Here is a 25,972-nt window from a genome sequence, read left to right as displayed (position 1 = left end):
CAGAGAATAGTAAAGTTTACTTTAGCCAAATAAAATCTTTTAGTTGGAGACCTTTCAAGTGAGGAAAATATATTAATTATTGCCTACTCATGACAGTTTACTTGTTATGCCTAAAGAATTAACTAACTGGCTGTAATTGATTCTTCCCAAGCTGTACAATCAGCCTTATTAACCACAGTCACCTTGACAGTGCATTAGAAATGAAGATAAACCTCATTTGCATAGACCCATACATTTGTCGATGTAGTAATTTGATGGATACAATAAACTGGTGCAATTTTCAACCTTTGTATGAAGAATTCAAGACAATGACTGTTGCTGTAAGTTATTCCTGGGCAACAAGATTTATTTGTTCAGGTGGAGCCCTATGTCATCCAGTGGAGTTTTCATAAACACTCAAGCCTGGATCATGATTTGAATGGGAATAGTGCGATGGATTTGCTCTTGTAACTAATGTGTCGTTCCTATCATTACCTTTCATCTTAAAAGTTAACTGCAAGTACTCATTCCTAATCATTGTGATTCAGAAAACACCATCTATATTTAGACTTCATATCATAGGAGGCACTTAGATTTACAGTGCTCTGACCTGAGCTAAGTGAAGAAGAAGCCTGAATATTCAAGGATCAGGATAGAGCAGATTTGAAATTCGTTGGGAAGCCACGGATAATAGGCATGCAATTATCCAGAAACAATTTATCTCCTCTGTAACACAGGCATCTATAAATAGGGCAATTTATCAGCCATTTCACAACTTCTATTACAACTGTATACCTCGTAAGTTTTAAATTATGTTTTTAGAGCTATTTATGCTAGCAGTCTGCTGCTCACTGTTTTAAAGTGAGTCATCATGGATATCTTAATTTTTCTACCTTTGTTATAAACCAGTTCAGTTTTTTGGAGGTCTTATGGGTATAATTGATTCTGGATGTCATAAGGGTTCTGAGTTATGAAACGTTAAATAACTTTGTTCTAGGCTTTTCAGTAGAATGTGTTCAAAATCCAGGCCCAAGAAAAATTTTCAACAAATCAAGTCACAAATTCTCCTCTCATTGCGGTTTTTCCCCTTTACCTTTTTGTAGGTCTTTGTCATGACTGTCTTTGTCATTTTTACTCTGAATTTTTTGGCCACTCTGTACATGTCTCATGTGTTCTTTCTTTCTTTCTACTTTTTCTTTGATGTCTTCTTCTTCTTGTCCTTTTTTTTTTTTTGCGGTACGCGGGCCTCTCACTGTTGTGGCCTCTCCCGTTGCGGAGCACAGGCTCTGGACGCGCAGGCTCAGCGGCCATGGCTCACGGGCCCAGCCGCTCTGCAGCATGTGGGATCTTCCCTGACCGGGGCACGAACCCGTGCCCCTTGTTCCCTGCATCAGCAGGTGGACTCTCAACCACTGCGCCACCAGGGAAGCCCCCTTGTCCTCTTCTTTTTAATGCTATCTGAGTCACTTGGTTTCTTTTGTTCTTATGCTTTAGCATTTATATTTTATGAAGTGGTCTTAACAGCCCAGAAACTTAACCCTCTCCATCCCTTTCCCTTCCCAGCCAGTAGAAATAATAGCTACTGTATATATAGGGACTTAAAGGTTTAAAATATAATGTAATATATATTATTTCAGCTTAAGCAAAGTGAACGTCTCTTTTAAAGTACATTTACTTTAATTATAAGAGCCATTTAAAAGGAGTGCAGCTATCTTAAAATATACTCTTGATACATTTGGGATATTAAGAGTTAAAATGACCCACCCATTCCTAGCAATCCTTTGTCTTTCCTATGGAAAGAGCAGCATATACCTCTTAGCAAATATGCAAAAATAAAATGTGAAGAGGTTTGGAATATCATTTCAGAACACAGTAATTTTAAATATAGCTGGTCTACTGTCCACCAGGTTTCCCCAACTCTATTTTGTTTTGAGGTCCAAAGGGTATTTTGTTTTTTCATGCTCCAGGTTCAGTGGGAATGAGCAGGTTGTGTGGGCACCAGAGAAGACTCTTCAGAAACAGAGCAGCCCCAGCTGATGCATGAAAGGTGCCAGCTGACAGCGTTGCTGTCTCCTGTTCTTTCAGCCACTCACCAACTGCATACTTCACATGAGATTCTGTTCTTCCTTGGCCATGGGCCCTATAGAGATACTAAGGAACGATATTTCTTTGGTTGCCAGGGTTTTTGTATAGATTCAGCAGTGTATTTGATTGACAAGTATACCAGTAAAGTTAGGTGGAATTATAAAAGTGTATTTCATTGTAATGCCTTAAACTTGAGATGTAGTGTCTGTAGTGACTTTTATAATTACTCATTCACTTTTAGCAAGGTTGTCTAAAAACTTTATTTTTGCTTTCTTTATAGTCCAGTACTCATTTGGGAACGATAGGAGTATTTGTTGGCACTGCATCCTAATAATAATAGTAATAAAAGTAATGAGGAGGAGAGATGTTATTACTACCTATTTAGACAATTTTCTATGTCCCTGTACTTGGCTATGCACAACATTTATCTAAAATCCATACTGAACCCCTGATATGCACCATTTTCATGTGAATATCAAATGAAACATTATTTCATTTAATCATTGTAACAACCCTGGAAGGAATTATGATTCCCATTTTCCAGATGAGGAAACAGACAGGTGGGTGCAAAAAGTCACACATTCCTTCTAAACAGCTGTAATTTTTATTCAGGATGGCTTTCTTAGCAGCAGTCAAGGGACCAAGAAATCTGGATAGAATGAGAGATGGGGGTAGCAGACAAGATGGACAGGGTCAGCCTTTGTAAATGCAGGTTATTTTTCAGTCTGATAGTTAAAAGTCTAGGATTGTCTGTCCCAAAAGAAGTAAGAGTGCTTGTACTTATAAGGCAGAGCAAGATACAGAGTATTGATGAGGAAGCCTCAACCAAAGCTGTCTTCCAATTTTTAGTTAGAATAGGCAAATGATATTTCAAATGAACTGCAAGTTCATTAAAATTAATTAAATGGTGTGCCACACTCTATATCAATGGCATGTGTAGTGCCACTGAAAGAAAGAGGTATTCTTTGAGAAGCCAGTGACTTGAGAATTTTTTTAATTGTCTTTGAAAATAATTAAATCCACATTTCAATGTTAATACAATCACTAATGAAAAGACACTTGTACTAACAGAGCAGGAAGGGACCTTAGAACTCATGTATTTTAGCCCTTGTCCAATTAGGATTAAAAATAAAGCCCAAAGCAATGACCTTGACTTGCCCAGTTCTGGAGGCAGCTACTGGTCAAATTAGGTCTACTGAGAACCTGCTTAGAAATAAATAGACCCATATCATGATTAAGCATCAAAATTTATATTTTAAAATAGTGTGTTTTTTTTCTTTTAGCAAGTATAATTTTCCTTTGGGAGATATTTTAACTGTATCATCAGAATTATTTCTATATATTATTCAACAGCATTTTTTATATTGGTATATATTTTATTCTGAAAGTAAGTTATTAAATTATTAAATTTGAAATATGTGTGTAAAAAAAACACTAGTTACCTATAATCCCCAAACCCAGAGGCTAATGTTGTTAGTATTCTTGTTTATCTTTCCAGCCTTCCTTTTAACATACACATTAACGTTTTTCTTTAGACTTAACACAGTGATATTTATATATATATTACACTCTGTCCTTAAAAATATATTTCATCATATTAAATGATGAAATTTAATATGATAAATTTATTAAAATAATTTTAATGAATCATTAAAGTTATTAAATTATTATTATTTTATTATTTATTACATATAATTATATATAATTTATTATATTATTATTTAATTATTTATTATTATTAAATAATAATTATTAAATAATTTATTAAAATGATAAATTACCATATCATTAAATATTAATCTATGATATCATTCTTAGTTGCTATTTATATCTTAAACTAGTCCTTTATTGTTATTTTAAATGAGTCCTGATTTTTAACCTTAAAATACAATGCAGCAGTGAAAAATTTCATAGCAAAATCTTTGGAAATTTTCCTGTTATTTATCTTAATTTACCAATCTACTTCACAATTTTCCATTTAATAATTACCAATTTACTATGTTTTAAAATATTAGTCCCACTACATCACGATTATTATTTAACTCAGTAAAAAATTTTTCCTAAAAGACACACGCCTTTAATTTTTCCACTGCTTAATTTTTTAACTTCTACCCCAAAGCTTTTAGTTTTTAGGCATTTGCTTTTGGCAAGGTAAAAAAGGTTAAACATATCACCAAAATGCAAAAAATAAATTATTCCAAAATGATATACTGAATTTTTATGCTGAATTTTAAACTTTTATCATACAAATGAACTCTGTCATCATGCTATTTAAAATGAGAGTAGAATAAAAAACATAGTAGAAGTTACATTAATTAGGTAATCATTTCTGCAAAGTCAGTACCTTAGAAAGATAAAGGCACTTCCTTTGGGCTCAGCATTACCCCATTCATCTTGTAGGAAGGCAGCTAGCAGAGACCAGCTTCCCACATGATAAAATTCCACTAAAAGATTTACTTCTGAGGCAGCAGTTAAAAAGAATGACCATGGGGGGATTCACATTTTCATAAACAATTTCCATATTCTCTCTCCCTGTAATCCTAATATCAAGAATCTCATAGGACTCATTTGCACTATTCATAACTGTGAGTTCTGTGGGTTTTTCAGCTCATGCTTTACAAAAACTGAGCTTTTTCATTTGTTCCTAATGACTTTGGTTTATACAAAGAGATCTTAAACTGTCCCCAGAGCAATCATTTTGCTAAAGTGTTGTTAGCGCATCTTTACAAATTTAGCAGCAAAAGGGGGTTTCATTAACAATGGAAATCATTAGGAGCCAAGGACCCTTGGCAAGTTCAGTGCTCACCAATCTTGTTTTATTTTCAGTGATGAGTACAAATAATCTTGTGACCTATACATTGATTCTTTATCTGGTGGGTGAGTAAGGAAGATAAGGAGTTGGTGGGTTGGGAGGAGATGCTAGAAAAATCTGAGTGGTATTTTCCGGCTAATCCGCTCGTCCTTGCTCTTCTAAGGAGCCTTATGAATCTTAAGCAAGTGTACCTCCCAGCATCTGCTAATAGCCATTACTTTCTTGAGAGTTTGGGGATTCGTAGCTGAGATCAAGGGCTATTTTTCAGTGGACCATCAACAGGTTTCAGATTATATATGTAAATATATGTAAGTCTCATTTTCATAGTAGTGAAATTTGACACATCTGCTATGCACAGGGGAACAGCTGCTCATGAGCCTGAAACTTGACCTGCAGTTTCTTCCAGAGCACATCCAAATTATGTGGTCTTTCTCTTGTTTGAGGCTGCCGGTTCAAAAACAGAATTTGCCCCTATTCTGGGCAGCTTTGCTTTCAAAAGCCTCCTTTGCCCAGGACAACTTTTGTTAGATTCCTTCAGGATGGTCTGTCTGCCATTTCATCCAGCACTTCATTGCTGGGTGCCCTTTCAAGATTTCTTCTCCTTGCTCTGTATATGATCAGCTTGCTACACAGCAGCTCCTTAAATACACCCCCAGCCTATGTCCTTTAAGTCAGCCAGAGGCTGTTTTAACAAGTGTCATTTTGATTCTGGTGAACAGAACGGAAGCTTATTGTTGGAAAACCATTCTTGCCACCGTTGAATATTTATCAAAGATGACTGGGGGCTTCCCTGGTGGCACAGTGGTTGAGAGTCCGCCTGCCGATGCAGGGGACACGGGTTCGTGCCCTGGTCCGGGAAGATCCCACATGCCGCGGAGCGGCTGGGCCCGTGAGCCATGGCTGCTGAGCCTGCGCGTCCGGAGCCTATGCTCTGCAACGGGAGAGGCCACAACCGTGAGAGGCCCGCGTACCGCAAAAAAAAAAAAAAGAGATGACTGATTAAACTATGGACTTAAAAAAAAGTAATGAAAAATAGAAGGTAGTAGTGACATCTGTGGCCAGTTCAGCACTAAGGGAATTATAGATTGGATGCACTGGTATTACTCTGCAGCCTACTAGTTAGATCCAGGGTTTGGTTGTTCTTACTTTCTATAAGATAGCATTTTATGGAACAACAAAAATCAGCATTCAGTGATAATTACTGATGATTACTACTAACAGAAATCTTAATATCTTATGTTCATCATTAGCTATGTCTAAGCTGATAGAAATAGGAAAGACATTCATGTATAGCCCATCCTGATTCTCAACTTACTATATATTGTTGTTATAGTGCAAAATATCCTCTCTCAGAACAGTTTCCTCTCCTGCAAAATGAAGTTTATAATACAGATATCATGATATTATCGTATAGACGAAATAAAATAAGACAGGTAACCTGGAATGTAGTATTGTGCAAAAGTGGTATTTTCTACTTCTGATGCCCCTTTAGCCGGTGTCCAGGACTTTGCACTGACCAACCCATTTACTCATTTGTGTATGCATTTTACACAGTTCAGCATCAGCCAGGAGCAACTACTGAACTGCAAAAATATGGATTGTTGCTAATGACTATAGTATATGACACAGGTTATTTCTAAGGAACATAGTTTAATATCTGCCTTTTTCTTTTTCCTTCTTTTTTTGCCTTTTCTATATTTCCATATGTCTTTCTGCTTGATATTGGAGACTGGTTTCATACGCAGTAACAAACCTCATTCAGTGGGCTCTATCCCTGAACTCTTTGGTATATTAATTGCTTAAGGAATTTTTTTTAGAACGTAAGCTGTTACTATTAGGTCTAATATGCATTGATCTATGATTTGATGATTTAAGTAGACATTTTCTTGTTAGTTTTTGCAAATTTTTATAGTAATCTCTTGGCCAAAATCATGACAATAATAATACAGTGTTGTGCCCTGTAGCCTGTAATATTTGGAGGGAAAAAAATCATCCTCTTTTCTAGCTCTTGATTTAAAGGAAGATTTTAAACTTTTAACTTATTGCAGTTGGTAAAGGTGGATGCATTTTTGTAATATTATGTTGTATCTATCAGGACTGACAGACTCTTCAACATATGGTGGCAATGTTTTCCCTAGTGATTTCAGATGTGCCGTGTGGCAAGCTGGTCATAAACAGAGCAGGGAGAAGAAGGTTTCACCACCCACTGGGAAGACTATTATGGGTACTTTCATCAAGGGATTCCAGAGCTGAGAGGGAAGACAGGAGAAAGAAGTGAAGCTCTTTTCTGGTTTCTTCTGATGTCTATATTCCTTTTGTTTCCTCAAAAACAAAACAAATCAATCAAACAAACAAAAGGCTTGCCTTCAAATACCATAAAGGAAAAACAGCTTCAGTCAGCAAGATTAAAGTAACTATTCTCCAAACATTTTAATTATTGGTAGGAAGAGACAGAATAATATACGTTTAGCCATTTCTGGGAACTGTGAATTTTGTATGATAGTACTAACAGCTCTATACATTTGGTATCCTGATACACAATCTTCAATATCCTGATTGTAGACCTACTTAGCTGCTTAACAGAATAAGATGAAGATCATCTTATTGGTAGTCATTCAGACGCTTCCTCCTGTTTTCCAAATACTCCATTCACCAAAGCAATGTTTTAACCATCAAAGTCTTAAATATTTAAAAGGGATTGTTTCATCTTGTTATCCAGAGAAAACATTTCTTATTATTAACCACATTCAAATTATAAATGAGAAATTTTAATAATAGATTACTAGATATTATACAAAGCAGAAATGCATTTTTAATTTTTTAAGATATTGGAGTGTTCTTTAAGAGAACAGTTTTTTTAAATGTGGGGTATATATCAAAATGTGAAAGAACAATATTTAGTAAAAAATTGCCATGGCAGAGTACACATGAGAACTGCAGCTTATAAATAGCCAAGATTAATTAAATCGAGTAACAGTTTCCCACTGTAACATTTACTTTCTCAAAATTTACTACTTATGTTTTATCTGTTTATTATCTATATTAGTAATCTTCTAGGTTCCAAAATTTGGAGAGCTATTTGAGAAAAATAATTTTAGAAAAAATTGTCTAAGAATTTAGGAGATGTTTCTGTTTTATCCAGATTAGTCAGTCTCTTCATCCAGTGCTTTCTCGTGGTTCTTGGGTCTAACAATTCTGAGAGCAAAATTTTTGATTGATAAATGTATGAATGTTGGTGGAAATATAAGGCACCTGTTTCTATTTTTTTAAGGCTTTATGTTCTTGTTGTTCTTGTTGTTTATGATTCTTGTTTTCATAGTTTCAAGAGTGGAAAAAATTTCATTCAAAACTATCTTTAAATAAAATACATTATTTTATTCATTTAGTTGGGAATATTTTTGAATATTGTTACTATATAGCATTATTCTCTTTCAGGTAAATCTAATTAACAAAACCATCTTTTTAAAAACTGACTAGTAGAGCAGCATCTGTCTTTATTTTCAATACTATGAAGCTTTTAATTAACGGAAAACCACCATGGGTTGCTTCTTTAGAATACCACTAAACGTTAGAGACATCGTCTACTGTACAGGAGTTTCACTACTAGATGAGGATGTCTGGGAATTCATATGGATGAAATTCCACTCCACCACGGCCGTTTCTGAAAAGAAAATATTACTGGAAGCTTTAACTTGCAGTGATGACAGGAATTTATTAAATAGGTGGGTCAATTAATTTTTAAAATTCATGTAATGAGAGTATTCTCTGTTAATCAGACTGTACTGAACTTGTTTTTATTTCCTTAAATACATGCTAGTTACTCTAAAATTTATCTTTCTAGAGCTAGGGAAAACTGCCATATTAATATGACTAAAGCTTGTTGATTTGAAAGGTATACCTTAGTTTCTAACTAATTATATGTTTTTTCATATATATGTAAGACAATATTTCATTATAAAAAGAAGCATTTATTAAAAAGAATTTTTAAAGTGAGTTTGCATCATCAAACCAAAACTATGATTTCTCCACGCACAAGATTGTTCTGACTTTGATTAATATATTAATTACAATACTATGAATTTGATCTTCCTCCTTTTATGAAAACAAAATTGTTCTATTGATAAAATTTTTTTAGTAAAGTTTACACTGGACTATTCGTTGAAGACTGTGATAAATTAAATCATGTAATTTTGGTAATTTTATAAGAAATCTTTGTTATTGGACTAAAAATTTCCCCACAATTCTATTCTTAAAGGCTTCTAAATCTATCACTGAATTCTGAAGTGGTGCTGGATCAAGATGCAATTGATGTGATAATCCATGTAGCTCGAAATCCACATGGCCGAGACCTTGCCTGGAAATTTTTTAGAGATAAATGGAAGATATTAAATACCAGGTAAAAATAAGATTTCAATCATTCATACTGGAGTGAGTAAATCAAAGGTGACATATGAGAGATAAAAGCCCTACTTTTTGTGGTAGAACCAAGGTCCAGATAATAGAATTAGATTTTGAAGTAGTCAGCCAAGATGGGTGTTGCCACTCTTGTGAAACTCAGATTTAACAGTTCTATAACATTATTCATTTATTAAAGATTGATAACCACAATTATATATGGAAATGTGCAGAGTGAAAAGGTTTAGCATTGCAGCTTTCCTGGAAGATCTATCAAACTGTCTTAGGTTGAAGGAATCATCATTAAAACCCTATATCCTGAGTGTGTTGTAGAAAAAAATGATTTATGAATCATATGTAATGGTATTATAACAAGAAAACTTTAATTACTTCTGTAGAATTGTTTAAAATTCTTTTAAAAATATAAATATCATAAAACACCTGAAATAAAACCATGATATCGAGAAGGAATATTTGAATGGCTTTATAATTCTAGTTGCAGTAGAATTTATTCCTGAGCCATTTTGCTTCATGTTGAGAATTCAGCCTCAATTTTGGAAAATATTTCGTTATGTATTTAAATATATTATAATAAATGTTAATTTATTACTCTGATAATCTCTATGGTATTTTAAAATTAAATTTATCATAGAGCATGTAAATGCTGCATGTTCTCCAACTTAAATGTCCCCAGACAACATACCTACTGTTCTATCTCTTAAAAACTGGGGTATAAACTTTATTTTTTAAAAGCACATTTTTATTGGTTGACCTTGTATAATGAGTTCAATTTGAATGGATATGTCATATTAAAACATATTTCTGTCTATAAATATTTCATTGTTAGAAAGCACTGATATTCCTAGAAAGCACATTTTTTCCCTAGTATTTTCAGCTCAGAAATTGGAATGTTTGAAAGATTAGAGCTTGCTTTGCTGTCATGCACATAGTATAATGAATAGTCAGACACAAGGTGGAATTAATATATATATAAACAAGTATTTCACTTTAAAAAGTATCAGATATCTACCAAATAAACAGTTTCTTTAGGGAGTGGTTTTGTAGATCAGAGTTCAGTGTAATGCATATATAGTTTATAGTCCCTACCAAAAAATGTTTGGTTCCTGATATGCCTGTTTTGATTCACTGACAGTCCATGATCTCTAATCAAAACGTAGAAAGAGGGCTTCCCTGGTGGCGCAGCGGTTGAGAGTCCGCCTGCCGATGCAGGGGACTCGGGTTCGCGCCCCGGTCCGGGAAGATCCCACATGCCGCGGAGCGGCTGGGCCTGCGCGTCCGGAGCCTGTGCTCCGCAACGGGAGAGGCCACAGCAGAGAGAGGCCCGCGTACCAAAAAAAAAAAAAAAAAAACCAAAAAAAAAAAAACGTAGAAAGATTGAGACAGCATTAAAACCACCTCAGTCTAATGACCTCTTTGTTTTATTAACTGAACATTAATAACAGGGAAAACTCTGAAGAGGGAGGAAGAGGCATTTAGAAACTCAACTTTACGCTCAATTTTTCTGTAAACCTAAAACTGCTCTAAAACTAAAGTCTGTTACTTAAAAAAAAAAAAAAAAGGTAGAAAGATTGACGTTTCAGCATTTCTACAGACAGGGCAGCGTTTATCCTAACAAATAGGATTGTCTCCTTCATCTTCTACTCCTCTGTCGAGGAGTAGAACCTGAAACCTGAAAGTTCATGGGGAAACTGTCCAAGGTTCTCCTTGCTTCCTGCCCTGCAGATTCTCCCTAGTTTTAGTTGCCATCAAATCTCGTGGCTTGAATCATTCCCAAATCTACATCTCTAACTCAGGCATTTCACCTAAGCTTCACCCTATGATAGACAGTTTCTTGTTGAGATCCCCTACTGGGGTAAATCATCATTTTCCTTTTATCTTCCTTTTCTCAGTAAATATGTGGTCATCCACCAATTGCTCAAGCCAGGCACCTGGAAATCTACATATGGTTCTCCCTTTCCCTTGACATATGTAAAAATTAGGCTTGAGGTCTTATAATTTAACAATTCCTAAATGTTTCATGTTTCTTGAATTCTTCCTCTCTTTCCCGCTACCACTGCCCTAGTGAAGGTTCTTATCTCTTGCCACTACTCTTAACAATAGCCTTCTGTCTCCTGCCTTTATATTTACATCTACCACCACCAGCACCACACACATACACACACTTACACACACACATACACACTCAAACACACTCACAATCACACACACACATCCACAATCTCACACACACACTCCCACACATACCTCTTCCCTTTGTCCCAAGAATCTCTCTGAAAAGCAAAAATGATTATTTTCCTGCTGTAAAACCTTCAATACTCTGTGCCACACTGAAAATCTAAGTTCCTCTCTTCCTAACCCTTCTACCTCTTTTCTTTTTTTTTTTTTTTGCGGTACGCGGGCCTCTCACTGTTGCGGCCTCTCCCGTTGCGGAGCACAGGCTCCGGACGCGCAGGCTCAGTGGCCATGGCTCACAGGCCCAGCCGCTCCGCGGCATGTGGGATCTTCCCGGACCGGGGCACGAACCCGTGTCCCCTGCATCGGCAGGCGGACTCTCAACCACTGCGCCACCAGGGAAGCCCTCTACCTCTTTTCTATTATCCTCAGCCTCACAATTTATACACTCAATACCAAATGCATGTAGTCGTCGGCATACACCATGTTGTTTCACACCTCCTTGCCTTTGTTTATGTTGGCTCTCTGCCTAAAATTACTTTCTTCCTTGATATTTGGAACCACTCCATACTTAATCTATCTGGCATCATCTCCTGGAAGCCTTTCTGAAGACCCCGCAGCTAACTCTGAACACTGTATAATTTTATTTTCACCACAGTTAGCCACAATAACGGGGAATGATCTGTTTACAATACGACATAGTAATTACCTTCAAGGAAAGGATTGTGCCTTTTTTCTTCTTCACATAACTGCAAGCAAAGTATAAGCAAAACACTCTTTGAAGAATTATTCTTATTCCTGTAGAGGAGGCCATTTCTGGAACCACATATTGATCACTAATGATTACTTATATTATTATTTAATGTTGATTTATTTTATTTTATTGATATAACTTTTCCCATGGAAGAGTTCAGTGTTAGAATTACAGCAAATTATGATGGTCATACAGTTTAGCTCCCCTCATTTTACAGATGAGAAAACTGAGGTTCCAGAAGCTAAATTACTTAAGTTCCCACAGGTAAGAACAGCATTAGAAAACCTCTTGTAGTGATGACTGGACCTCTGCTTTCAAAAACTCATAATCTTATCTTTAGAGTACTTTTAGTTTTTTTGTTTTTTTTTTTATTGAAATGTAGTTTATTTACAATACAGTTCAGGTGTAAAACATAGTGATTCCATAGTTTTATAAATTACACACCATACAATGTTATTAAATTATTATTGACATTCCCTGTGCTGTACATTATATCCATGTGACTTATTTATTTTATAACTAGTATTTGTACCTCTTTTTTTTTTTTTCTTGTGGTACGCGGAACTCTCACTGTTGTTGCCTCTCCTGCTGCGGAGCACAGGCTCCGGACGCGCAGGCTCAGCGGCCATGGCTCACGGGCCCAGCCGCTCTGCGGCATATGGGATCTTCCCGGACCGGGGCACGAACCCGCATCCCCTGCATCGGCAGGCGGACTCTCAACCACTGTGCCACCAGGGAAGCCCTGTAACTCGTATTTGTACCTCTTAATCCCCTTCACTTCACTCCACCCTCCTCCCCTCTGACAACCACTAGTTCTCTGTATCTGTGGCTCTGTTTCTGCTTTGTTATATTTTTTCATTTGTTTTTTTTCTTAGATTCCACATATAACTGAAAACATACAATATTTGTTTTGCTCTATCTGACTTATTTCATGTAGCATAATACCCTCTAGGTCCATCCTTGTTAAGATTCCTTGTTTTTTTTTTTTTTTTTTTTTTTTTTGGGAGTCATATCCCATTGTATATATAAATGCCACATCTTCTTTATCCTTTCACCTGTTAATAGACACTTAGGCTGCTTCCATTTCTTGGCTATTGTAAATAATGCCACAGTGAACACAAGGGTGCTTATATCTTTTCCAATTAGTGTTTTTGTTTTCTTTGGAAAAATACGCATGAGTGGAATTGCTGGATCGTATGATAGTTCTGTTTTCTCATTTTTTTGAGGAACCTCCATACTGTTTTCCATAGAGGCTGTACCAATTTAAACTGCCACCAACAGTGCATGAGGGTTCCCTTTTCTCCATGTACTCACCAACACTTGGTATTTCTTTATTTTTTGTTGATAGTCATTCTGAGAGGTGTGAAGTGATATCTCATTGTGGTGTTGATTTGCATTTCCCTGATGATTAGCAATGTTGAGCATGTTTTCTTGTACCTGTTGGCCATCTGTATGTCTTCTGTGGAAGAATGTCTATTCAAGTCCTCTGCCCATTTTTTAAATGGGTTTTTTTTATATTGAGTTTTATGAGTCCTTTATGTATTTTGGATATTATCCCATAATCAAGCATATCATTTGCAAATATCTTCTCCCATTCAGTAGATTGCCTATTCATTCGTTGATGATTTCCTTTTCTGTGCCAAAGCTTTTTAGTTTGATGTGGCCCTATTTGTTTATTTTTGCTTTTGTTGACCTTGCATGAGGAGACGGATCCAAAAAATATTGCCAAGACTTATGTCAAAGAGTGTATGTTTTCTTCTAAGAGTTTTATGGTTTCAGCTCTTAGATTTAAGTCTTTAATCCATTTTGAATTTATTTTTGTATATGGTATAAGAACATAGTCCACTTTCATTCTTTTATATATAGTTGTCTAGTTTTCCAACACTATTTATTCAAGAGACTGGTTTTCCCCCATTGTATATTCTTGCTGCCTTTGTCACAAATTAATTGACCAGATGTGCATGGATTTATTTCTTTTCCACTGATCCACGTGTCTGCTTTTGTGCCAGTACCATATGTTTTTATTACTATACCTTTGTGGTATAGTTTGAGGTTAGGGTGTGTGATACCTCTAGTGTTGTTCTTCTTTCTCAAGATTGCTTTGACAATTCAAGGTCTTTTGTGGTTCCACACAGATTTTAGGATTATTTGTTCTAATTCTGTGAAAAATGCCTTTGGTATTTTGATGGGGATTGCACTGGATCTGTAGAATGCTTTAGATAGTATGCACATTTTAACAGTATTAATTCTTCTGATACATAGCACTGTATATCTTTCCATTTAATTATGTTGCATTTAACTTCTTTCATCAGTGTTTCATAGTTTTCAGAGTACCTGGTCTTTCATGTTCCTTGGTTAAATTTATTCCCAGATATTTTATTCTTTTTGATGCAGTTGTAAATGGAGTTGTTTTCTTGACTTTTCTTTCTGATAATTCAGTATTAGTGTATAGAAATGCAGCTGATTTCTGTATATTAATTTTGTTTTTGAAACTTTATTGAATTCATTTAGCCTAATAGGTTTTGTTTGTTTGTTTTTTGTGGAGTCTTTAGGGTTTTCCATATAGTATAATGTCATCGGCAAACAGTGAAAGTTTTACTGCTTCCTTTCCACTTTGAATTCTTTTTATTTCTTTGTCTTGTCTGTTTGCTGTGGCAAAAACTTCCAATACTATGTTGAATAAAAGTAGCGAGAATGGGCATCCTTGACTTGTTCCTGATCTCAGAGGAAATGCTTTCATTTTTCACCATTGAGTATGCTGTTAACTGTGGGCTTGTCATATATGACCTTTATTATGTTTATGTATGTTCCCTTTATACCAATTTGTTGAGGGATTTTATCATGAATGGATACATAATTTGTTCTCAAGTTCTTTATATAGTTGTATTATGGGCATGTCATAGGAGGAGGTGAGTTCAGGGTCTTTCTACGCAGCCATCTTGATCCTGCCTCCATTTAGTCTAGTGTGCTTTTTTTATTTCAAAGAGTATGATAACCTGTGATAGGTACCTTTAACACAGTAGACAATAAATGAAATGAGAAATCTTTCCAACTCACTGATACATAGTGTTCTTTGCCTTGGGTCATGAGTCAAGTAATTATAATGCTTGTGGTACAAAGATGATGACATTCAAGTGAACAATTTGATGTTTTATTTTAAAACTCACATGAGAAAATGCTGATGTTTTGAGAAATTTGGCTCAGTTTCTAGGAATGAAAAAGGATAATGCTGATGTCAATTCTGACTGACCAAACGATCTGTGTGACTTACTGCTAATACCCAAGTTTTTCCTGCAGTTCTATTTCTTTTTGTAAGATCCTTCTTCCTTACAGTGATAGAGGTTGCTTTAAAATTAAAACTTTTAGGGAATTCCCTGCCAGTCCAGTGGCTGGGACTCTGTGCTTCCACTGCAGTGTTCGATCCCTGGTCAGGGAACTAAGATCCCGCAAGCCACGGGGTGCGGCCTAAAATAAAAAAAGTAAAATTGCAAGTTTTAAAATGTTTCTTTCTCTGGCTTTTTATTGGAAATATAATAGTAATTCCTAAATATAATTTTGGAGGGCTCTCTTTAGACCTCTTTGAAACACTGCGCCAAATCAGGATGCATTTGATGGCATCCCATAGCCACAGCTCTTTGCACCTCCCTGACTCCCTAGGGAAATGGCCTTGAATGGCACTAAGACAACACAGGTCACTTGGAGCCCTTGAGAAGGATTCTTAAAAAAATATGCATAGTAGTATTTCCTAATTTACTGCCTGCTTTAACATTAAGACTTTTTTTAATCTTTCAAGGTATGGAGAAGCATTGTTTTTGAATTCCAAACTTATCAGCGGAGTTACAGAATTTCTTAATACTGAAGGTGAACTGAAAGAGGTAAATATTTTAAGATGAGTTCTAATGCCTTTCTTTTATAAACATATGAAATTATACATTTACTTCAAACATTTCTTTCCAATAAAGTCATACCTATTCCTTTGAAGCGCATGCGTGTGTGTGTGCGCGCGCGCACACACACACACACACACACACACAAACACACACCCATGCTAAAGACTTTACGCCATTCATTATTTGCAAAGGTATTTCTAACATATTAGTATTTAATATTAAATTCCCGTGAGAGGTGCTTGAATGCAATGATTCTCAAGTTGGGAGACTCCAAATACACTCCAGAAATCTTTGATCCAATCAGCTACCCCTCTATTGATTCTGTGAACCCAGTTTGGGATCCTTGGAACAAAAAAACTATCCTGTCACAATGACTCAGTATTTGGATACAGAGGACCAAGGTTGCTATTGAGGTACAGAAGTTGAGATTCATTACTTTGTGGTCCGTTCTACACAAAGAATGATAATTGGATGTGGTAATAATGCTTCATGCTATTTGGTTTGTTAAATGGAATAAGTTCATACATTTGGATAGAAGTGTATCTGGCAACATATATTGATATTAATAGTTCGTTTAAAATTCTGCTGGATACAATCACAAGTGAATTTCATTGATGAAACTGAACTTATTTTTTAAGGACTAGTGTCCAGTTTGCAGAGTATCTAACATTTTCTTTTTTCTCTGTTTTATGTCTCTGGAAATTTAAACCAGCTAATTTTGTGACCATTAATTCACATCTCTAATTGTTAGGGGCATGAAATGGGGGGTGGGATAAGTAGGTAGGAGGAAGGAGCAAAATATTTGACTGATTAAAATGAGTTGGGCTTCAAACATATTGCTTTTTAGTCTGCTGCTCAACTGCATTATAAAATATAGCTGAGATTTGGCATTGAGAATCAGTTTCCTCAGTTTTCACTGACAGAATGCCCAATGCTGTGACCCAGAGCTCATCCCATTGAGCAGGATTGTCCAATTTTGTATGGTCATCCCCCACGCACTCACTTGGATTCTTTCACACCATGAGCTAAGCTAAGTCTCTGATTGTAATGATTTGAAATTCAATTTTTATCCCTATGTGTGTTCCCAATGCTGAAGAATTTGAAAGCCCTAGCACATGTTTTACTATATATATATATATATATATATATATATATATATATATATATTTTTTTTTTTTTTTTTTTTTTTTTTGCGGTATGTGGGCCTCTCACTGTTGTGGCCTCTCCCATTGCGGAGCACAGGCTCCGGACGCGCAGGCTCAGCGGCCATGGCTCACGGGCCCAGCCGCTCTGCGGCACGTGGGATCTTCCCGGACCGGGGCACGAACCCGTGTCCCCTGCATCAGCAGGCGGACTCTCAACCACTGCGCCACCAGGGAAGCCCTTTACTATATTTTTTATTTTTAATAAAGGAAGCTAAAAGGGAAGGAATTCTTTCATATCCATAGGAAAGAGAAAGAAAGAACAATTAAGCTAATGAGTTTATGTATTTAAATGAAGTAGTTTTAATTCTTTGATTTTACATTCACTAATCAGAATGAAAGACTCGTTTAGTGACAACCTGTGCAGTCATTGAAGTGAACACAGAAGTGAAAGATCTCTCCTCTCCTCCCCTCTCCCCTTCCCTCCTTTTAGCTCCCTTCCTTCTGCTGTCTTCCTCTCCCCTTGCCTCTCTCCTGTTCTCTCTCCCTCTTCTGTTCTCTAACTCTATCTTTCATGTCTTCCTTGCTTTAGTATAATACCCAGCTCATGGAAAAACATCTGTTAAATGGACATTTAAATTGATTTTATCATATGATGGCCATTTTGCTTTACATATTTCAGTTTTTACACTTAATTGCCATTTGAAATGTTCCAAGATACCCCTATAATGAAAGGTGCCATTTGAAAACTGAAACTCAACTTTTATTCCATTATCTGCAAAGCAGCTAACTTCACAATACAGGCTCTTTGTAGCCTGAGTGATGAATCCCTTCATGACACAGATGCTTGCACTGACTTTCCAGTTTACCAACTGCTGCCTGAGGCTTTTCCATACTTTTATTACCTAATCATCGACTGTAGGATTGTGGCCCACTATTGTTGGGTGGGAGGGGGGTTAATTTGTATTGCCGATAACCCCCTTCCATAAATATAAAGGAACTGAGGAAGTTTCAGTCTCATTTTCCCATAACCAATGAGCCTCGTAAGCAGAAAAACCAATATGCTCCCTTTGGATATAGCATATTCTTATTTTCAAAAGTTTATAGATCAAAAGTGAATCGGCATCTTTATGAATTCTGAAAACTAATTTGAGATTGTAATGATCCCCATCAACTTTAGGGGCATTCAGCAGAGACACTTACATTGTTCTATGGTCCCTTCCCCAAAACTACATTCTAGTACCTGAAACTGGCAATTTCCTTCTAATTACATAGCTCTAGCAATTTGAACAATATTTCTCCATGAAACAGCACATCACCTCCTTAATTTTAAACGAATAGAAGTACAACCTCATGGAACCTCAGAGGCCCCTGCCATTTTTCCATACTAATGCCTGCTCAGCAATCCTCTTCAGCACTCATTATTTTGGCCTCTTGAACCTTATATACAACACTGTTGTAAAAGAACATAGATCCTGTGCGTTACAGACATCCCATTTACAGTTTTAATGTTGAAAATGTAAACCTCATGATCGGGCAATAGCTAATTCAATTCATTTATATAGTTACTAAGAGTATATTGTGTGCTGCACTTTACAAGTTATTTTGTGATGTTTAAGGTCTAGAGTATCCTAAATCAAGAGTACTAAATACTAAAATATTTTTTAATAGAGAAATTAACAAACATGTCTAGAAATTTTATGCTAAGGAGAACATGGAACACAAGCAACTCTGACATCTTACTAAATGTTATTTTATAAAAATGTCTGTCTAAACTTGCAACATTTTCAAATAAAAGCATAAGATGGCATAAATGTTTAGGAAGCACAATAATAAAAACTACTAGCAGCAGAACATCTACCAAAGAGCTGCCAAAACAAGCAGACTGGAATGCCAAATGCCTTCCATCTACCCCATGCCCTCTAAAGTGAGGCAGGGGTCTGGAAGGTGCTGCGACCATGCCCCAGGACCAGTCAGATGGCTGCTCTGACCACAAGTTCGCCAGAAGAGTTGTGGAGGAGTGTGAGACATAAGATCAATTTATGACAACTATGGAAAGTGGGCCACATGTGTTCTGATGAATAAGCTACTCGTAAGATGTATGTGAGTCACCCCAAGCTCTGTGAGCTCACAACGGAAGTATTTAGTGCACTTAAATAGTGATTTAAGGAAAGAATCCCTAGAGAACCCCCAGTTACTGAGAGTTCTCTCTACTGAGAGTTCTCTTGCAGGATAATCTGACCTACTATCTTAATAACACATTCATAGTCAATCCCATAGTTTGCCTTTGAGGAAGACTTAAGAGTTTTACTTCATGTGTTCAGGCTGGCTTTCTACCTCGTCAAAAGGTCAAAAGGCCAAGAGCACACTCCACAGTCAAAGTTGCCAAAGGGTCATTTATCACTATCCGGCATATTCATTCAGTGACTGCCTAGGAAAATATGTAACAATGTGGAACATAGTTTAAAAGAAGTAGATGTAATTTGTTTGCCTGATTGACCTATATTATGTAAATAACGCCACTGTAATACACAGATGTAATGTACAATGTACACTGTAATGTACATATTTTTGTAATAAAATGCAAAATTCAAAATATAGATCAAAATGTACTATTTGTTGCTTTAGGAATATAGATTGAATGAATCTCAACATAAATATATAAATACAAGTGAATCACTGGATGAGTCAGTTAAGTTTAAAAATATGATTCAAATGCTTTCATTAGACTTCCTTTTTATCTATGTGTACATGTCACAGGTATATGTGTGTGGCACAGTGCCTAGAATATTGAAGGTTTCAATAAATTCTAGTCTTTCCCTTAATCCTCTTTCTTTTGTATGTGTAAATCTGGTCAGGTGTCAGATCAGTTTTAAGGATAGCACTGATAAATCTTTGTTACATAATACATTGAATTTTTGTTACAAATACATTGACTCTTTGTTACATAATACATTGAATATTTTGAATATTTTATACATTGAATATTTATGCTTTTATGTTATTAAAGCATAGTGAATTTGAAGTCTTATAAAGAACATAGCTCTGAGATATGGTTATCCACTGCTAATGCTGCAGGGCACCAGGTTTTGTAGGAAAGTAGAGGATAAACTTTGAAAAAAACCATCAGTATCATGTAATCAAAGTAATACTGTCATAAACAAACCAAGCTACCCATGAACCAATTTCTAGATGAATTCAGAAAGGTATAATTAACTCCATTTTAATGACTCCCCTGCCCCCGTATCTCCCTATCCCTGAGTCAAGCTTGATGACATTTCTCTCCTGGCATATTCTCCATGTGGTGCCCACCATGTGATGACTCACACCCCACACTAATTACACAGTATAACACTTCTGTGTTGCAAGTTGATTTTTCACATTTGTCTATTAGCATTGCAATTGTTGGTTGGTTGACAGTTTCTTAAAACATATCAAACAAAGAGAAAATCTGCTAGTATTTAATCTTGAAATAAAATCCTTGAGCATTCCCAGTGTATGTGGACTCTCTAGAGAAAATCTTCTATCCATAAAATTATGACAAAACATTTAAAATTTTTAACTTTTTAATTAAAGCTCAAATTCTCTAGCTAAATGAATCGACATTCCTCCTTCATTCTTTCTAAATCTAGTTGCTCAGGAGATTGCAGTGTCATTTATCATCCAGTTTTCATAGCATCATTACTTTTTTTTCCACGGCCCAATAATTTTGATATTTCTTTGCTATCAAAGATAGTGTCAGGCACTCATACTATTTATTTAGAGAATATGAATAATTTTCTCTCTAAGCACAAGAAGTTAACTTTAATCCTTATATTCATTTTAAGGCTATTTATTACATTAGATAGCTTTGTAATTAGAACCTATTATGAAAAGACAAATTAAATATGTCTATTTTAATATTTATTTATGAAACAAGAAGCTGAATTTGAAGCTACTTAAACTGTAATGTCCATTCTTTTCATCCTTTCAGTTCCAAAAGAAATTACATTACACCTAGAGGACACAATCTGTTTTATTCCATTTCATTACTAAGCTCACTCCACATATTAAATATACCTTCTGTAGTGACTGTGACACTTTTCTCCAAATAGATTCTTGTTTATATGTATTGGACATGAGTTCTTTTGAAGACATGTGTATTTACCATTTTTAAATTATATTTTTTATTGAAACGTAGTAGAAATACAATATTATGTTAGTTTCAGGTATACTATATAATGATTTGACATTTGCATACATTATGAAATGATCACTATGATAAGTCTAGTAACCGTCTGCCCCCATACGAACTTATTAGAGTATTATTGACCATATTCCTTATGCTGTCTATTTACTATTTTAATATTTCTATTTCTAGCTAAGGAACTTCATGAAGAGCTATGATGGAGTAGCTGCTGCCTCTTTCTCAAGAGCCGTGGAAACTGTCGAAGCCAATGTACGCTGGAAAATGCTTTATCAAGATGAGCTTTTCCAATGGTTAGGAAAAGCTCTGAGACACTAATGTGTGTCTATTAAAAACAATTTGACTCAGAATTCTGTGAGAAGACCTGCTTTGTGTGGAATGAGGAAAATGGCCAGATTTTCAGTGTTAACGTGTGGGAGGAAATTTTTTTTTTTAATTTTTGGTTTTGGGTGATTTTTTTTTGTTTCACTCATTCTGTTTTGTTTCCCTACTGGGTGTTCTTCTCTAAAGAAACTCTTGCAAGTGCAACTAGCCATGACTGCTTCAGCTATACATTCCTCACTGTACAGGACCAAATATGATAGTGGTGCATGTTGACGTTGCAGTCAGTATGGAAAAAACATATTCAGAATATTTTGTGCATGGTTGTATGGCCCTGCCTGTGTTCTAGCATGCTTATTTAAAATGTCCAATGTTGTATGTGAATATATGTTACAGCGGGATTAACATTATGCAAAAGCACAAAGATTATCTGTGACAGTGATGCAATGAAAGAAAAACTAAAACGGAATTATATTCTTAGTCCTGGGCAATGTGAGAAGTGAAATAGCCCTTTAAGTGATTGGTGTCACTTATTTCAGCACTTGGATTGTCTTTCAATGATTATTGTACTGTTAACTCATTTTCTTTGAGTTAAAGCTGTGTATACATTAAAAAACGCATATAGATAGTGTATGCATATGTATATGTACATAGGGAGGCCCCATATGTATATAGTATGTTGTACACTGCATTTGTGCAGACTTTCTTCAGCTGAAAGAAAATTTATCTTTTTATAAACTTACGCAAACTTTGGAAAGGCTTCAAAGAATTTATCTCAACGCTATCCTTCCTGACAATTTCCTGACTAAATTTCTCAACTGTTATAGATTTTTTCATCTACTTCCTGAATGGTCTATTCTATACATAAAAATGAATTTAAACAAAATTTATGTACAAACGCTCTGCTAATTTTCCTAAGTGGCAACCTCACATCGTAAATATAGATTCTGTCATCATTTTGGTCCAGCTTCCTATTGGATAAAACAGTTATGTATACTTAATGATTATCAGTGCTGAGAAAGTGTTTCTTTTCCATCTTCTTTGTTTCTCCATCTCATGTTGGGTGGTGCAGAGAGTTAAAAACTCTTTCTGTGTGTTGATCTTTGTGTCTGTGTGAATCTAATCTTCCATTAAGCGACCATACTTCAAATGGATTCTTATGACCTTTGATGCCAGGTGTGCCATTTGTCAAGATGAAAAGTTTCTTTTCTTGAGCAAAGCTTTTCCTTTAGTATTGACAGCTCTGTTCTACCTGGGAATTTTGAATAGTCTTTCCCTGGCTGTATTATGGAACACAAGTGTTTTTAAATGGTATTCTCACGCAGTAGGCCAGCTCTCCAAACGTTGCTTAGATGCTCAAAAACAAACATATTTTAAGTTTACCATTATGAAATGCAGATATAACTAACTGTACATAAGCCAAATGTTTGTGGACCACTTTATGTTTTCCTGAGGTTTTCCGCCCCTCTACATCTTCTTGCAAATCATTGAAGGAGACGTTCTAACTCTAATAGTCACTGAACATTGGGGAAAAAAAAGTAGGTATTTTAGAAACTGGAGCCATAGATTTATTATAGGTTTGTAGTAAAGAGGAACAATTTAATAATCCATAGAACAAGTATCACCTAAGGTTGAATTTTATCTTTTTAGCAATTAATATCTATTACTCACACCTAAATTTTTCAGCCCTTCAATTAATATATTAATTTTAGATACTCTATGTGTTGTTAACACAGAGTAATGCTTAGTATAAAATCTAAAGGTCATGCCACCTATCTGAAGTGATGAAATTTAATATAATTTCAAACATGTGTGAAACCCTTAAGGGGTAAGTTCTGAAACATAACAATAATAAAGATCACACTGTCATGCAGGTTCAAAACACGTACTGTATCACCATTGGATTCATGTAATAGAAAAGATAAAAAATTAGAGGTGGATGTCTTGTTTTATGTCATGAATTACTGAAAACTCTTAATAGTTGTGACATTCTTTTGAATGAAATCACCATTTCCAGCTTTGAGTTAGAAGGGATTTTATAGTTCTTTTTTCCTCTGCACTGTTAGTAATCTTAATCTTCTTTCAGTATTTTAGTGGCCTTGAACAGCTGGTTTAGCTATGATGTCAAATCCTAAGTGTATAATTATGTGCAATGTTCAATACCTCATATAATACTTGTTCACAGTATAGTGGTATCAATAGCATTGAGATGGAATTTTTGTTCTACATATTTTTCAATAATTTATCCTTTCCAATGTTGAAGATTATATCAGGCATTAACATTTTTTAGTTGTTTAAATAAGTAATATTTTCAAAATAATAAAATGACCAATGACATCTCTTGGAATATTCTGTAAAATGTAGTTAAGTTATAAAATTCTATTTTCTACATAGAGTTTTTATCTTTTTTCTCCTCTTTGTCTGTTTTACAAATCATATACATGCATGAAATAACAAATAGTTGAAAGTGTCCAAAATCTAGGCTTAAAAAATTACTGTGCCATTATATGTACAACAGCAAAACTTGGTTTCAATTAGGAAGGACTAAATATGTACTGAATATTTAGTAAATATTCTGAACACTAAATATCTCTAGGTAACCTGTAAATAAAAAGTTTTCCCCATTTTTACACATTTTCCCTTAAAATTTTCCTATAATCTTTAAAAGTGTTTTTACATATGCAAGCACAACCTCTAAGGTTAATATCTACAATGCTAGGTTTATTCTTCAGTTTCAATAACATGGATTCTACCTGGGAGTTAAACTCACTTTGGTTTACATTATTTCTAGGATAATTATATCACAGGACTGAGATTTTTTTGATAGTGCAACTTACAAATATTGTAACAGTAAAATCTTACAATGTTCCTAAGATTAAACCATATATTTATAAACTGCATTTAATTTTCAAAGAACTTTTACATATGCTGTTTTGTTTGATTCCTGTCAAAAACATAATAAATTATATTAGCCCTAATAGCCTGATGAGAAAACTGAGACTCAGAGTAGCAACATGAACTTTTTAAAATTACATGATTGGTCTTACCTGGTGGTGCAGTGGTTGAGAGTCCGCCTGCCGATGCTAGTTTTTAAAATTACATGATTGGTCTTACCTGGTGGCGCAGTGGTTGAGAGTCCGCCTGCCGATGCTAGGAGACACGGGTTCGTGCCCCAGTCTGGGAAGATCCCACATGCTGCAGAGCAGCTGGGCCCGTGAGCCATGGCTGCTGAGCCTGTGCGTCTGGAGCCTGTGCTCCGCAACAGGAACCGAGGTCACAACAGTGAGAGGCACGCATACAGCTAAAAAAAAAAAAAAAAAAAATAACATGATTGTTGTTTTGGGAACAATTACAATAACTTGAGATCTTCAAGAAAACCTTCCTACAACTAAAATAGAAAGACATGTTTGAAATACCTCTATCAGTTGCATTAATTGGAGATTTTCCAAATACCAGAAGCAATATCAAAATACTGATTAAATATATCTACAATAGTTACATTATTTTTAAAAGTCTGTTTCTAGTTTGCATAATGTCAACAACCGGAAGAAATGTTAATTAGCATTCACTTTGGTCAGCGTAAATACCCAAATATTGGGACAAAAAATACAGCCCATTGATAATAGTTTTCTTTTTTTTAATATTTTGGTGAACATTATTTAAATATGACCTTAAAATACCGACAATTTGCTTTATTTTCCACACAGATTTCTCTGATACACTTTGTAGTAACAGATGGTCAGACCACAGATAAAATGATGTCCATTTAAATCAGTGAAGGTAATATTCAGTAAAATGTTTATCAATCTTTGCAGACTAAGTTATGCAAAAACCATTTTCGTGCAACTGTAGTACTATATCAGATGCAGTAAAGGGATTCCTAAAGAAGTTTACAATAATATATTTAATTCAAATCTATTGGCTATTAAATTTTAAGGAATATTTTCTAAGAAGTCAGAAACCTAAAATAGTTTAATTATTCTCAATATACCCATGAAGTAATCACATATACTTTATTAAAGAGAAAGCTCATATAATGGTAAATTAGGATTCCTACACCTGTTTTTTTTTCCTTTATCAGAGACCATAGCTGAATTATTATCATTTGGCACTGCTAATTATGTACTGACAGAATTTAATTAAACATATTTATTGAGCACCTTTTATTTCACAAAGCACTTTTTGAGAGGAAAGGAAGGGATGAACAAGGCTTAA

The 25,972-nt window shown here is 35.2% G+C and overlaps 1 protein-coding gene across 1 annotated transcript in view; it reads left to right on the top strand.

Annotated features, from left to right (window-relative positions):
- Positions 1–24,150, top strand: part of TRHDE (thyrotropin releasing hormone degrading enzyme) — a 404,965-nt gene extending 380,815 nt beyond the window's left edge. Inside the window, exons 16-19 of the mRNA XM_032647249.1 lie at positions 8,431–8,598; positions 9,132–9,272; positions 16,012–16,093; positions 21,611–24,150. Of these exons, the coding sequence (XP_032503140.1) occupies positions 8,431–8,598; positions 9,132–9,272; positions 16,012–16,093; positions 21,611–21,754 (535 nt within the window). The 3' untranslated portion in view covers positions 21,755–24,150. The remainder of the gene's footprint in view (positions 1–8,430; positions 8,599–9,131; positions 9,273–16,011; positions 16,094–21,610) is intronic.
- The last annotated feature ends 1,822 nt before the right edge of the window (positions 24,151–25,972 follow it).

The sequence above is a fragment of the Phocoena sinus genome, chromosome 10 (assembly GCF_008692025.1).
Source record: "Phocoena sinus isolate mPhoSin1 chromosome 10, mPhoSin1.pri, whole genome shotgun sequence".
NCBI lineage: Eukaryota > Metazoa > Chordata > Mammalia > Artiodactyla > Phocoenidae > Phocoena > Phocoena sinus.
The sequence above is the reverse complement of the archived record's forward strand: the minus strand, read 5'-3'. Positions and strand labels throughout refer to the sequence as shown.